The following is a 14,065-nucleotide window of genomic DNA, read 5'->3' on the forward strand; positions in this document are numbered from 1 at the left end:
CTTTTCTGTGTGATAAAATGAACAGTTTAGTCTAAAATGAACAGTTTAGTCTAAAAGGAAGGATCAGCTAAATGATAAATCAACATGCACAAGTAGTATCGAACGCTGCCTCAAAGTGGGATGTATTTATATATTCATCTTGAAGCAGAATCAAAACCAGAACCATAGCTTGTTGACACAGGAGAAAGCTTTGGTAAGCTAACAAACCGGCGCTATGTTACTTTCCGCCAGTCTTGCGCCGTAGCTCTCCTCCACTGCATTGCCTTATTTGATCGGCAGCTCAAATGTCTTTGGAACTGTTTGATTTATGATGCAAAGTCTTCTTTCAGTGTCCTAAAAATAGTCACATTCAGTTGTGTCAGAAATCCAATTGAAGATCCCTTGCTGGTTTGCCTGAGTTTTCCATTCCAATCCTCCCAACTGGACTAAACATACATACAACGTTTTTCTATGTATGGGTCTTTTTGCATGAAAGATACATTTTCATCTTGATCTAACATAGGTTTGTAATAGATTAGTTCAGGAAAACCTTTGCATAACCAAAATCATATGATGAGAAAACCTTGTTTAAGAGATCTTCAGTTAACAGGGCTCAACTGCATGGTGAAAATTAGGTGGTCTGTCAGACCACCTCATCTCATAGCCACCCGTCAAGTGGCTATGAGAGATAGCTGTGTTTCCGTCCGGAGGTGCAGAAAGAGCTGCCAGCTAATCTGCAGCAACAGTCCGTAATCTGTAATCTTCATAGAACACTCATACAATCTGCACTGCTGGGATTAACGTATAGTGCCAAAACAGCAATATGCCCCAGAGAGTGCACACAGCTTCAGACACCCGCACACCAGCACACGCACACACGCACGCACGCACGCACGCACGCACGCACGCAGACTGGCAGGCAGGCAGGCTGGTAGGCAGGCAGGCAGGCAGGCAGGCTGGTAGGCAGGCAGGCAGGCAGGCAGGCAGGCAGGAGGGCATGCATGCAGGCAGGCAGGCAGGCAGGCAGGCAGGCACGCACGCGCGCGCGCACGTACAATTTACCTGCAAATATCCACAGTGTTTTGTGATTGGCCTGAATGAAAAGCTTTTTTCATATTCATCCAGCCATTCCTGATGGCTTTATACCAACGTAATGCCACTCCTTCTGGAGCATCAAGCCTGTGTCTAAAGAATGTCTACACAGCCAATGTGGAAAATTAAATGGTGGTTGTAATAAACAGAAGCATTGTTCTCTCTCTCTCTCTCTCTCTCTCTGCCTGTAGCTTAGCTTCAGGGATCCTCATGTTCCAGATGGGATGTTGATTAGCTCAACGCTCTCCACCACCACCCGGTTGCCCTTCTAAACCGCCATACCTGCTGCCTTTCCCTTCCAATTCCCCTCCCTGAATCAAATTCAACTTCGCCTCCATCTCTCGCTCTCCCTCCTGTGTGTGTGTGTGTGTGGGGGGACTCTGTCTCTCACTCTGAAGCAGGTTTTTCTTCTTCTTGTACTTTCTCAGGTGCTCACACTCCTAATGATGTTTCACTAGAAACAAAAGCACTTCAGAAAGGGACATTTGCAAGTAAGACAAAAATCACACATGTGTGGGTCCACACTAGGGATGCGTCGGTCGCGACTGATTCATTACAACGAACGAATCCCGAACGTGAACGACAAGAACTGGTTCCCCAAAACAAGAAGAACTGGTTCTTTGATTCTTTTTTTTTTAACATAAACCAAACATATGGTCACGTAAATAAAATATACAAACGAACAAAGCTCCGTCTCCCCGCGACTTCCATTGATTGAGTCTACAACTTTCTCAAAGATTCAGCCAATGAGAGGTAGCAATGGTGTTGGAATGGCACCTAGGTAAACCAATGACAAGGCGGTACCATCGAATATGCGCGCTTTCTCTGTCTGACGTATCTTGGGTCATACCATTCGACTCATATATCCCCCTACATTTTTTCGAAAATAGACTTGACCTCCATCTGTTTATTGGATAAACGCATTTCCCAATCCCAGGAGTCTTTGCTCCATTCTACGTCAATTTAAGAACAAACAAAGAAATTAAACTGCAGTTCGTATTTTTTATTTATGACCATGCAAGTTCTGTAATGCCTGAACAATGAAGAATTAAATGTAAAGTAAAATAAAATTATAAATGTAAAACCATGAATGAAATATAGAGAGTAAGCAATTGGTATAAATATTGGGGGGAAGTTAGATATACTATATAGCAGGCATCTCCAAACGGCGGACTCCTATCCGGACCCACGACCAATTAAAAAAACAAAAAATTATAAAAAAAAGTTTTTTTTTTTTTTTGTTTTTTTTAAGATGTAATCTGACGTAACGAACGAATCAAAACGAACAAATCAAATAAACGAATCGTTATAGTGAACTGAACTGAAAGAACTAGTTCCCGGAAAAGAATCATTTTGCCCATCCCTAGTCCACACACACGCATGCACACACGCACACTAGGGCTGGGATAAACGATTATTTTTTAAACGATTAATCTAGCGATTATTTTTTCGATGCATTGATTAATCTGACGATTAATTTTTTCAGTCCGATTCGATTCGATTATCGATTATCTCCCCATTAATTGACTAATAGCAATTTATACATGTTGATTTACATATCTGAATGAAAAAAATATGAATTCCTTAACATTTCAAAAGATGTTTATTGCCTTTAAATTCCAAAATAAAAGTGCAAAGTAATGCATTCTTAGTATTCTACGGTGCTTGGTCATCTGCAGCTGCTACCGGGTGGCGCCTCTTCAGGTGCTGGTGAATTGCCGTGGTGCTAGAATGGAAAGTCATCTCGATTTTGCAAAGACGACATATCATGGAATCGTTTCCTTTTACATTAAAGAATTCCCATACTTTAGAGCAGGGCAGCCCCATTTGGGGCCCGCGGGCCAAACTTGGCCCGCGACTGATTTTATTTGGCCCGCGCCTTACCCACTGTATATATTATTGTTTTCCACCATCAGCGCTTGCACTCATTGAATATTATTGATTGGTGCACTTCCATTCCTGACCATAGAATAACATTGTGATACATTGATGGTAGGGTGGCGCTGTTGAGCTCCTATCCTCTTGCGCTCCAATCCGAAGTCACGTGACAGCGAGTAAGTGAGACGCAAGGATGGAGCGGCAGTGGCACACAGAAAAACGCAAATTCAAAAAATTCAAAAAATTACGGCAAGTTTGCCGTAAAGGCGGCAAACTTGCTAATGAAGCTAGAAACACAGCAGCAAACTTTACTTCAGCCATCCACCGCACAAGAAAATGCCACCCTTGCAAGTTATCGCATTAGCAACATCATTGTCAGAAGTGGACACGCTTTTGCTGCGGGTGATTTTGTAAAAGAGTGTCTGACAGTTGCTGCTGAAGCTGTGTGTCCAACTCAGAAGCGGGCTTTTTCTCAAATAAGCCTGTCACGGAACACGGTGACCCGCCGCGTTGAGGACATGGCCGAAGACGTTCGGGGCCAGATAGCCCAAAGAGCAGGTCGGTTTTCTGCCTTCTCCATCGCATGCGATGAAAGCACCGACATATCGGACTCAGCACAGTTGCTGAGTCAATGAGGACTTTGAAGTGTGCCAAGAACTAGCGGGCCTTGAAACACTGAAAGGGACGACAAGAGGTATCGATATTTTTAAGGCAGTGGAGCAAGTTATGGACAAGAATGGTTTGAAGTGGGAAAACCTATCTGGCATCACGACTGATGGAGCCCCGGCCATGGTCGGTAAGAGAGCAGCCCTAACTGCACTTGTGTCGGACAAAGTCCGTGAGTGTGGTGGCTCGATTTTTAAATATCATTGCATTTTGCATCAGGAGCAACTGTGCGCTAAGAATATCGGCCTAAAGAACGTGATGCAGGATGTCGTTGGCATTGTCAATAATATTCGCTCAAAGGCGCTCTCACACCGTCAGTTCAAAGCTGTTGTTGATGAGATGGATGCCCAGTATGGGGATGTATTGTACCACCAGGAGGTGCGGTGGCTGAGCCGCGGGAAAGTTTTGCGACGTTTCTTTGAGCTGCGTGAGGAAATCAGGGTGTTTCAAGCCACAAAGGAGAACAACATCCAAGTGCCCTCGGACAAGCACTGGATTGCAGATCTGGCCTTTCTTGTGGACATCACAGAGCTGCTGAATATCCTCAATCTTCAGCTTCAAGGGAGAGACCAGATAATCACTCAGCTGTACGACCATGTCAGAGCCTTCAAGCAAAAGCTCCAGTTGCTTAGCAGACATCTCTTAACAGGTGAGATCTAACTTGAATATGTTATTGAACACAAAACAATGTAGTAGGCTGGTTATTGATTACTATAACCAGCATGTTATTATATTTGTTACATACATTGTATGTGGAGAATACATTTTCTATTTAAATATAGGCATTAAATCCAATAACACATTTGTTTTTTGTACTGCAGCCATAAACACAAAAAAACAAGTTTTTTTCTCATTTGATTGATGTTTGGTATTTAATTGAAAATCAAATGAACAACCTTGCATCTTACATTGCTGCTTTTGTCTTTGTGTCTGTACATTTAGGAAATTTGGCACATTTTCCCAGCCTCAGAGAAGTTGGGTTGATGGAGGAAGACACACCAAAATACTGCAACATTCTCAGCGATCTTGTGGTGGAGTTTGACCATCGCTTTGAGGATTTTCGTGGAAACGAAGCAGCATTTGAGCTGTTTGCCCAACCCTTTGCTGTAAATGTGGATGCAGTCAGTGAGGAGCTTCAAATGGAACTTTTGGAGCTTCAGTCTGATTCAGATCTCCGTTGCCGGTTTAGAGAGCTTTCTTTACAGGACTTTTACAAATCTGTTCCTGCACACAGATATGGCAAGATCCGCAAACATGCACAGGTGATGTTCTCCCTCTTTGGAAGTACCTATGTCTGTGAGCAGGCATTCAGCCTGATGAATCTTAATAAGTCCAAACTGAGAAATGCTTTATCTGACTCTCACCTTCATGACATTCTCACTCTGTCAGTTAGTCAGCTGGAGCCTGATATTAAGAGACTTGTAAAAACCAAGGACAGGCTTCATGTCTCCCACTGATAGGCCTACTTCAAATCATAATGTATAGGCCTGGACCTCCAATGTGTCGGAGTATGTTCTGCTCTGTCCTGTGTTACTTTGTTACTGTCCTGTGTTATTGTTCTGTGTTAATTTTATTGCACTAAAAAAAACTTTGTATTTGAAGATACAGGCCCAAGGCCCAGTAATGTTCCATGTCTGTCTTCAAATATTTCATAGTGCTTCAATTATTTTTCTAATTTAAAGAAGATAGATTTTATGATTTATTTATTATTTTTTGAACATTAATGTGAAGCACAATAAACATTGTCATTCATTTTTCAAAATGACCTTGTGATAGTGTTGATTTTGCACACGCATGCTATTTATACCCATATTTAGCCTAATATACTGAAAAATTAAAATTTTGGCCCACGAGCCTCCCCCCGATTAAATTTTGGCCCTCCAGAGGGAAGAATTTGGGCACCCCAGCTTTAGAGGAACGAGTGCGTGGCGTCTTGCACTTATGAAAGTCTGAGGAGCTACTCGCGTTGCTACTACGCTCCGGCGCCGCCCATCTTTGTTTTGGGTTTTTCGAATCAACGCACATTTTTCGCGTCAACGTAATTTATGCGTCGACGTCATCGATTACGTCGACGCGTCGTCCCAGCCCTAACGCACAGGCAGTGTAGGCACACACACACACACACACACACACACACACACACACACACACGCACACACACACACTTACAACCATCACCCTTGAGTAACAGAACATTAACACTTAAATTAATTCAGAGCCTCACATAGTAATTTTCATTGATCACCAATTACGCACAAACACACAAACACACACACACACATAGGTACACAGACACACACACACACACAGATTTACGTAGACATAAACAGAGGGAAGATTTGGGCATTGCGCAGGGCCTCGGCGGTACATTACGTGCTCTTTGTAACATCTGCTGCTATGTGGAGGAAGAGATGAAAAATCAGCATTAAACAAAGAATCCTAAATCAAATTTGAATCTGTGTTTTAAGCACCGAGACACTTTATTTGGACACCTACTGTAGGGCTAGCAGAGCCTAGGTGGAAGCCGGGCTTCAGTGTTGGTCTTATTCGTCCAACACAATGGATAGTGAATGCATGCTCCCTTGGAGGACGGCAGCGCAGAGTCAAGCACGCTATGTTTATTCTGGTGAGTGCTTGTTGGCGCTTCAGTTGATGGGGAGGGAGGGAGGGGGTGGTTGGGGTGGGGGATGGCCGGGGGTTGTTGGGGTGGGGTGGGTTGCGGGGGATGGGGGTTGGTTAGGAATCCCTTTGCAACGGGGCTCCTTTCACTTGAGCATAAAATAGGCTGGAAGGGAGGAGAGAAAGTTAGGAAGAGGATTAGACGCTCCCCAGAGAGGGTCTCAACTCACCCCCCCAGTCACTCCTGCACTTTCTCTCTTCCTCCCTCTTTCAATCTTTCTTCTCTCACACTCTCTTTCTCTCTCTCTCTCTCTCTACTCTCTCTCTCTCTCTTTCTCTATCACTCCCCCCCCCTCTCCTCTCTCTCCCCTTGCTCTCTCTGTCGGTGCTCATTTATGTTATGGCTTCCCGCTAATGAATTAGCTTGCCTTTTTTATGTGCTAGCTCATTCCTCTCTCTCTCTCTCTCTCTCTCTCTCTCTCTCTCTCTCTCTCTCTCTCTCTCTCTCTCTCTCTCTCTCTCTCTATTTCTCTCTATTTCTCTCTTGGTCTCTGCGCACCCCTCTGTGACCCTGTGTGTTTCCAAAGATTAACCACAATTAGATATTCCCCAGCTGTCCGGGAGGTACCACCTGATAGGCCGGCCCGAGAAACGCTAAATGGGCTTTTCCGCTGCAGAGCAATGCATGCAGTCTCCCGCCTGACATTTTGGAAATTAGTTGGTCTGAAAGGCTTGTAGGTGGGAGACAAGAGGCATGAAGGGTGGTCCTGGGGACATCAGCTGAGGTGTTTGCGAAATAGGGTGTGTGAGTGGTGTGGTGGGTTGGGTTGGGCTAGGATAGGAAGGGTTGTCTCTAGACTTTAAAGCAAATAACTTTCACTGGGAACAGAAATGAACCCAACTACCTCACATTTCCTGGATGGGTTCAGATCCGGCTGGCTGGGCCAATAAGAGTGGTCTGGGAAACCACATTCTGCTGATATACATTGTCTATTGCTCATACACGCACACACACACACACACACACACTAGAGGAAACACACATTGAAGGAAAAAACACTTTAGAAAGAGACTCATTTCCAAGAGAGCTATAGTGAAAGCGGCTGCAGTATGCAGGATTTCTATAAAAAGCTTTATCCTTAATCCAAGCATGCACAAGTTTCAAATCTGTATTAACCTGGACTTTGTAAAGCTGTTCAGTGATAGTGGTTTTAGAGGAGCAGATGTTAAAAAAATACATTTAGAAAAGGATTGGGGTTTGTGTTTGCGTGTGCGTGTGCGTGTGTGTGTGTGTGTGTGTGTGTGTGTGTGTGTGTGTGTGTTGGAGGAAGGTCATTAACTGAAGTACCTCAGTGTCAATGGCACAGCGGAGGCCTGAGTGCCCCATACGATCATTTCTCCCACAGGCTAAGTGGACACCACCTATAATCACTGTCTCTCGTCTACAATTTTTTTGTCCACTGGGACCGAAAAAACTATAGCAACCTGTGACATAGTGGGGTGAATAATCAAAACCTATATTATTTTTAATATGTTCTTCCTGAAGGTGACGATGAATCTGAATGAATCCTCTAGTTGTTTTGCATTTTATAACAGTTATGTTATATATGAAAACAGGCTCTTACATGCCCAAAGGATTTCCACCATCAGATTAGTTTTGTATCTTCCGGATATGTATATATATATTTAGCGCAAAATATTTAACGCCCAATTTAATAAAATACTGCTATAATAGCAGGCCTGTCGCACCAGTTACTCAAAGTAACTCAAGTGCCCATGTGCCAAGCGCGAACGCATGCACCACAAGCAAGCACATGCGCACAAACATACACGGAAACGCGCACACACTAAACACACACACAAACACGCAGACACACACTTCACGTCAACGCAAAGGCAGTGACACATACACGCCGCGCACACACGCCCGCACGCGGGCACACACACACACACACACACACACACACACACACACACACACACACACACACACACACACACACACACACACACACACACTCACACACGCACAAGTAAGACGTTTAAAAGAGACATATTATGGTGTTTTCCTAACAAGTAAACATAGTATTTGAGTTCCAGAAAACATTTTTTTGAAGCTGTTTGCTGAAAATAGCTTTTAGGAAAAAATATATCGTCTACCGCTATTCTTCGTTTGCAACCACGTGATCAAAATGACGTAAAAAGTGCTTACGTCACGACGGCGGCCATCTTGGTAGGAAAACACAAGCGATCAAAATTGGCTTAAGCAGCGGGCTGGACGGATCACTGCATCCAAGCTGAAGGCGGCTTGTCGAACCAAACTTCACAAACCGTCTTCTTCTCTTATTAATTCGATTTGCTACCCGGAAGCAAATACATTTTCCAATGCAGCAACATCTTGGGGCCAATGAAGCACAAGCAAGGGCTTGTTATGCCGAAGAAATGAATAAAACGCATGAAGATTTCTCGGTCTCTGAATGTGGTTTGTTCGTTTACCCTCAAAAGCCCTTTCTTGGAGCCTCCCCAGATGGCATAGTGAAATCAAGTGCCCAACGACTTTCGAGACGTTGACCCTGAAGCCGCGCAGGAGTCAAAGATTTCTGCCTATTGAAAAATGGAACTATCATCAGACTTCCGGAAATCATGCCTACTATTTCCAAGTCCAAGCCCAGATATTAATATGTGGCCTGGATTACTGCGACTTTGTGGTCTGGACCACAAAGGGAATATTGAAAGGATCCTGCCTGACGCTCAGTTTTGGGCATCGACAATTCAGAGTGCTGAGGCATTTTTTAAGGTGGGAGTATTCCCAGAACTTGCTGTACATTGGTATTCCCGACCTACAGTTGCTGAAGTGATTACCACAAATACGAGTGTTGGCGAGATTTATTTGTGCCATGTCGCCCCAGTAGATGTTTGAAATCCAAGTGCGGCGTCGCTCCTCGGTCAACTCACGCGTCCGCTCACCTTGAGTTGTGACTTGAGTCACTTTTGGAATCCTAAAAAAAATGCAATTCCCATTCTCCCGTATGAAATTATTCACACAACCGTGCACAACACAACTGGTAGGCATTATTAGCCAAACAAAATCATGTAATAGCGTAAGAATTGAGGTTAGATATGTGCTTTGCGATTGAATTAGGGATGCAAATTATCGAGTAATTCATTAATCGATAGTTGTTGTTTCATCTTATCGATCGATGATCGATTAATTGATAAGCGGCAATTCTTCTGAGAAGCTGAATTTCCTTCTGAATGTGACACATTTAGGTGGTAATTCAACGAAGTCGTTTAGTTGTTTACTTTAAAATACTTCCACATATTGTGCATTTGGCGTCTTTGTCATCATTAACCAACTTAAAGTGTCTCCATACTGCACTCCGTTTTGCCCTCTTCATCGTGTCAGTGTCCCGCTTTTCGTTTGTCTTGTCCTGCTTTGCTTGTGTTCCCGCTTGTGTTCCCGTGTGTGCGTCAAGTACGTCTGGCGTCAAGCGCGCCCTCACGTGGATGGGTGGGGAATTACGGGTTAAAAACGCGATTAATTGCAAGTAATTTATTTCAATCGAATAATCTCTTATCGACCATTAATCGATCATCGATTAATTGTTTGCATCCCTAGATTGAATGAAATCCACTCTAATGTGACTGAAACGAGTGTAGCGGGGCACAATGTTGTGATTGCTTTCCTACCAAGAAGTCAGACTTCCGGTTTGGTTACGAATTTTAATTAGCTGTGACGTCAGTTGCAAACGAAGAATTCCCCTCTGTTTCAGTCCTTTCAGAATGCGCTTTTTCTGGTGTCTGTGGCATTGATGCAAATGAGCTGCTGCCCATTGACCAATGAGCTGTCAGACTGAACCACAGCATGGAGGAGAAGGGACTGTTGCCGTTTGCTGACTCCTGGAGCTCTAATATAATATAACATAATAATAATATTATGTACGGGTAAAAGCATAGCTTTTATGTAAAAGCTATGTGCGCCTCGGATGATATTATGAATAATAAAGAATAAAGATGTGTCCATTGGCGTCAGTTTGGTTTGAAATGTGGTGGGGACAGAGACGCAATCTGGAATGCATTTTTAGAAGTGCTGGGGATGCACCTTAATTTTTCTTTAGCGCAGGTCATGAAAGGTTCTGAAGACGGGATACCTGTCTAGCTTACTAATTAATACGATTTTTACAAAAAAATTATGTCTGACACGTTTTATGAAGAAAGCGTTTTCAAAAAGCATTGGACATGATGACCCACAATGTTCTGCTCCATGATGCACTCAATGTTGACGTGACATGACATGAGCTATACCAAAATAAACAAAGAGGGGCTTATTACCTACGTGTTTAAGTTCAGAAGGGGCAAACGTATACACACAGCACTACAAATGTCAAGATCGAAAAAGCTAAAAATAATTATAGCTGAATCTACATGGCATTCTGAATGCTCAGCAAATCTTGAGCATTAAATATCGCATCTTACTTTATTAACGTGCCAGTGGTCTGCAGATGTATCCCGCGGTGTAGCCTGCGTGCCTGCTGCCTAACCACATCCATTTAGTTCAACAGGTTTTCGCTCTGACACTGTCCATCCATGGTACTAGCGGTCTGGTGCTTTTTACCTATGTATTCAGGCTAAAATTAATTGACTGTCTGATGCCTCATCATTGCATACCAGCCATAGAGTATTGGTATTAATATCTCATTCATTTTCCAAGTCAGGCTGGCGCCTCATACGAAAATAATCCACAACTACGGTGCCGCAGAGGGGACATCTAGTCACAACTGAAAAAAGACGAGATAGCGATACAACCAGAGCCCGACATTCTCTGATCCTATAATTTTGCTAATTATACAGAAAAATGTCAAAAAGGAGTGGACAGGACATCAGAGATTTTTTTAAAGCCAAGCAATTGAAGCTGACATGCACAGTAAGTGTGCTAGTGTCTTATGAGCTCAGCTAAATTAATATTTATTCTAGAAATATATTGTAATTCTTGAGATTTTTTTTAGCTAGCTAGCCTCTACCAGCGCGACACACTGTTGGCTAGCATGCCTAGTGCTACTGGAGTGTTTTGCCCTATGTGCTTCAACGTTTAGCTTTCCTATTTAGAATTTTGAATTTACAACAGTACGAATGATTTATTTTATTTTCACTTCAATGACGTTTCGTTAGCAGTTTTCAGACTCCCCACTAGATGGTCGTAAATCATCCATATTATTTGTACCAAGTAACAACCATGGTACCAGGCAACCGCACACTCCAAACCAATATTTTGTCAAAAACCAATTACAATATTGATAACATATACCACAACCAACATACCGTCATAGTGGTCAAATCATTACAATAAAGGTTACAAGACTTTTGTTTGCACACCACATACATCTCATAAAATAGAGGGCATAATCAATTGAGTTAACACATTTTTATATATTTATAAGGAACATCAGAGCTTAATGAAAGGCAGGAACTGGTAGATGGCAATGAAGAGGTGAGTTGGCAGAAACAAGTTCCTAAAAGGAGAAAACACTGCATTTTAAAATAAATAAATAAGACAGAGCTAAATCAATTAAGTTATCAATCTTCTGTATTTGTTTACATTTGATCAGGGAGAGGAACTAAGTCAATCAGAACTTAGTGAAGCTAATGTTGGCTATAGCTTCAACGTCAATGATAGAACTTAGAAACTATCAAGATAAATCGTTCGCTGCCCTCGGTCAAACTACGACAAAGGAGTTTGTACAGATTGTCATCATCATGAATAAATATAGATACGTTACGTTACCTCCTCTGGACCTCCTTTCCTCAAATGCATGAGGCTGCAACCGCAGCAGATTGTCCATGGAAGTGCGCAGCAAGCAGTCAGGTTCAGATTACACAGAGAAGGAGCCGCCCACCGTTGCACCCACCCCTCCCCCATTCTAGAACTACTCATCCAAATGTTATAATTGTTGCAAATTGTTGACGGCTGTGTGCCGTATGCAGATCGATTTTTTGTGGATTGGTTCGCATCTGTCTAGCGCTTTAAACATTCATTTTTAAAAAACAATATATATATATTTTTTTTTTCTTTTTTTTTTCTGGTGGGGACAAAATTAGTCTTTACGAAAACTGGTGGGGACGCGTCCCCGGCGTCCCCGGCGTAATCAACGCCTATGGATGTGTCTGATATCTCTGGTACTTCCACAAGTAAAGACTTTTTTGGGGGATATTGGGGGATATCTTTGAGAATGGTTGAGATGGTTGAGAAGAATTGGGGGGAAGGAACTTTGGCATTGACTCTCTGAAGTCCATGAACCGCGACATGGAGAAGAAAAGGATTCTACTCCGGGAGCTGAGCTGCCGGACTGCCTCTGAGCTCCCCGCGCCGGAGCTGCTGGCCGCCGTCGAAGCCGTCCGGCCGCAGTCCGGCAGCTCCGGCGGTGTACTCCGCTGAACTGGTGCCGAAGCTAGGTGGCACCTCCAGCGGACTAGCAGCTCCGGTGGACGAGCAGCTCCGGCTGGGGTAGCTCGGCGGCAGTCCGGCAGCACAGCTCCGGGAGTACAATACCTTTCTACTCCATGTCTCCTCCTCCCGACTTCCCTTCGGCGACAGCTCCGGCGGGGGGTGAGCTCGGCGCCAGAGAAAGGGATTGTACTCCAGGAGCTTAGCTGCAGGGCTAGCGCAGAGTTCCCCCCGCCGGAGCTGCTCGTCCACTGGTCCACAAAATCTTAGCGATGCTCTGATTGGAGGGGAGTGGGGAAGTGGGAGGTAATATTCAAATGTGCCCCCTTCCTACGTAGTAGGAGGCGCCGAAACTGACTCGCTCGTTTGGTAGCTGGAGGCGGGCTGCTTCGAGAAATGCGTATCTCACTCAAAAAATCATGCACAGACTTATTTCAAAGTTTGTCTGCGTGTGGGAGCACCATCTACCCAGAACCACACCCCAAATCCCAGGAAAAGGGCTGTTTTCATAATATGTCCCCTTTAACGGCTCCGCCATCGGCAGATGCTTAGGTAAGAACACACACGCAAGCACGCACAAACATACACGGAAAGGCACACACATGCGCACACACACACAAGGCTGCACACTAGGGGTGTGAATCTTTGGCTTCAGACGATTCGATTCGATTAACGATTCAGTAGTTGGCGATTCGATTCAAAGACAATTATATTTTTTGGAACGATTCGATTCGATTCGATTCTGTAAACCACGATTCGATTCAGTAACTTTGAACCAAAATTCTATATCCGTGAAATAAACATGCAATAATGTGACACCCTGTCATGGGTAGATGTGTTGGAGCGTCTTGAACTAGGTGGAAAATCACTCAGGAGCCGACAAGAAGTTTGGAAAAAGATGGGATCTTTTATTTTCCCAATTTAAGGCCTATAAGGCAATAAAAATAAAACGAAAATCAACAAAAAGAAAAATACTTTTCACTAAACAAACTGAATGGGCTTGAGAGTCACAAAAACATCAATTCGAACTTAAGCATACTGGACCTTTATATTATTGCTAGATTTTGGCGTAGCCAAAATATACAAAAACTGCAATAAACATAATTACAAAAACTCGGGGTCACTTCCGGTTTACCCGGAAGTTATGACGTTAATTTAAACCCCGTTTACGCGGCACACATTCCCTAATACAAAGTCTAGACGAGACGCTGATAAGACGAACATTTACGCTGTGTTAACATGTAAATTTTAAACTAAATAAACAAACCTGGAATTTGACAACGACATACTTGTTTGAATGGTTATTGCAACAGAACAGGTGACGTTAATGGTAAATGATATTAAACAGAACGTTGTAATGATGGTACTTGCAAGATTGTATTAAACTGC

General features: G+C 43.4%; 2 protein-coding genes across 4 annotated transcripts in view; both read left to right on the forward strand.

The window, feature by feature from the left end:
- Positions 1-14,065, forward strand: part of dab1a (DAB adaptor protein 1a) — a 166,034-nt gene that overhangs the window by 2,784 nt on the left and 149,185 nt on the right. The gene's annotated exons all lie outside the window — the stretch shown is intronic.
- On the forward strand, positions 2,884-5,167 carry LOC115555562 (general transcription factor II-I repeat domain-containing protein 2-like). Its single transcript, XM_030372500.1, has 2 exons — positions 2,884-4,264; positions 4,558-5,167. The coding sequence occupies exons 1-2, from the start codon at positions 3,676-3,678 to the stop codon at positions 5,070-5,072; spliced, it is 1,104 nt and encodes a 367-aa protein (XP_030228360.1). The 5' UTR covers positions 2,884-3,675; the 3' UTR covers positions 5,073-5,167.

The sequence above is a fragment of the Gadus morhua genome, chromosome 12 (assembly GCF_902167405.1).
Source record: "Gadus morhua chromosome 12, gadMor3.0, whole genome shotgun sequence".
Classification (NCBI taxonomy): domain Eukaryota; kingdom Metazoa; phylum Chordata; class Actinopteri; order Gadiformes; family Gadidae; genus Gadus; species Gadus morhua.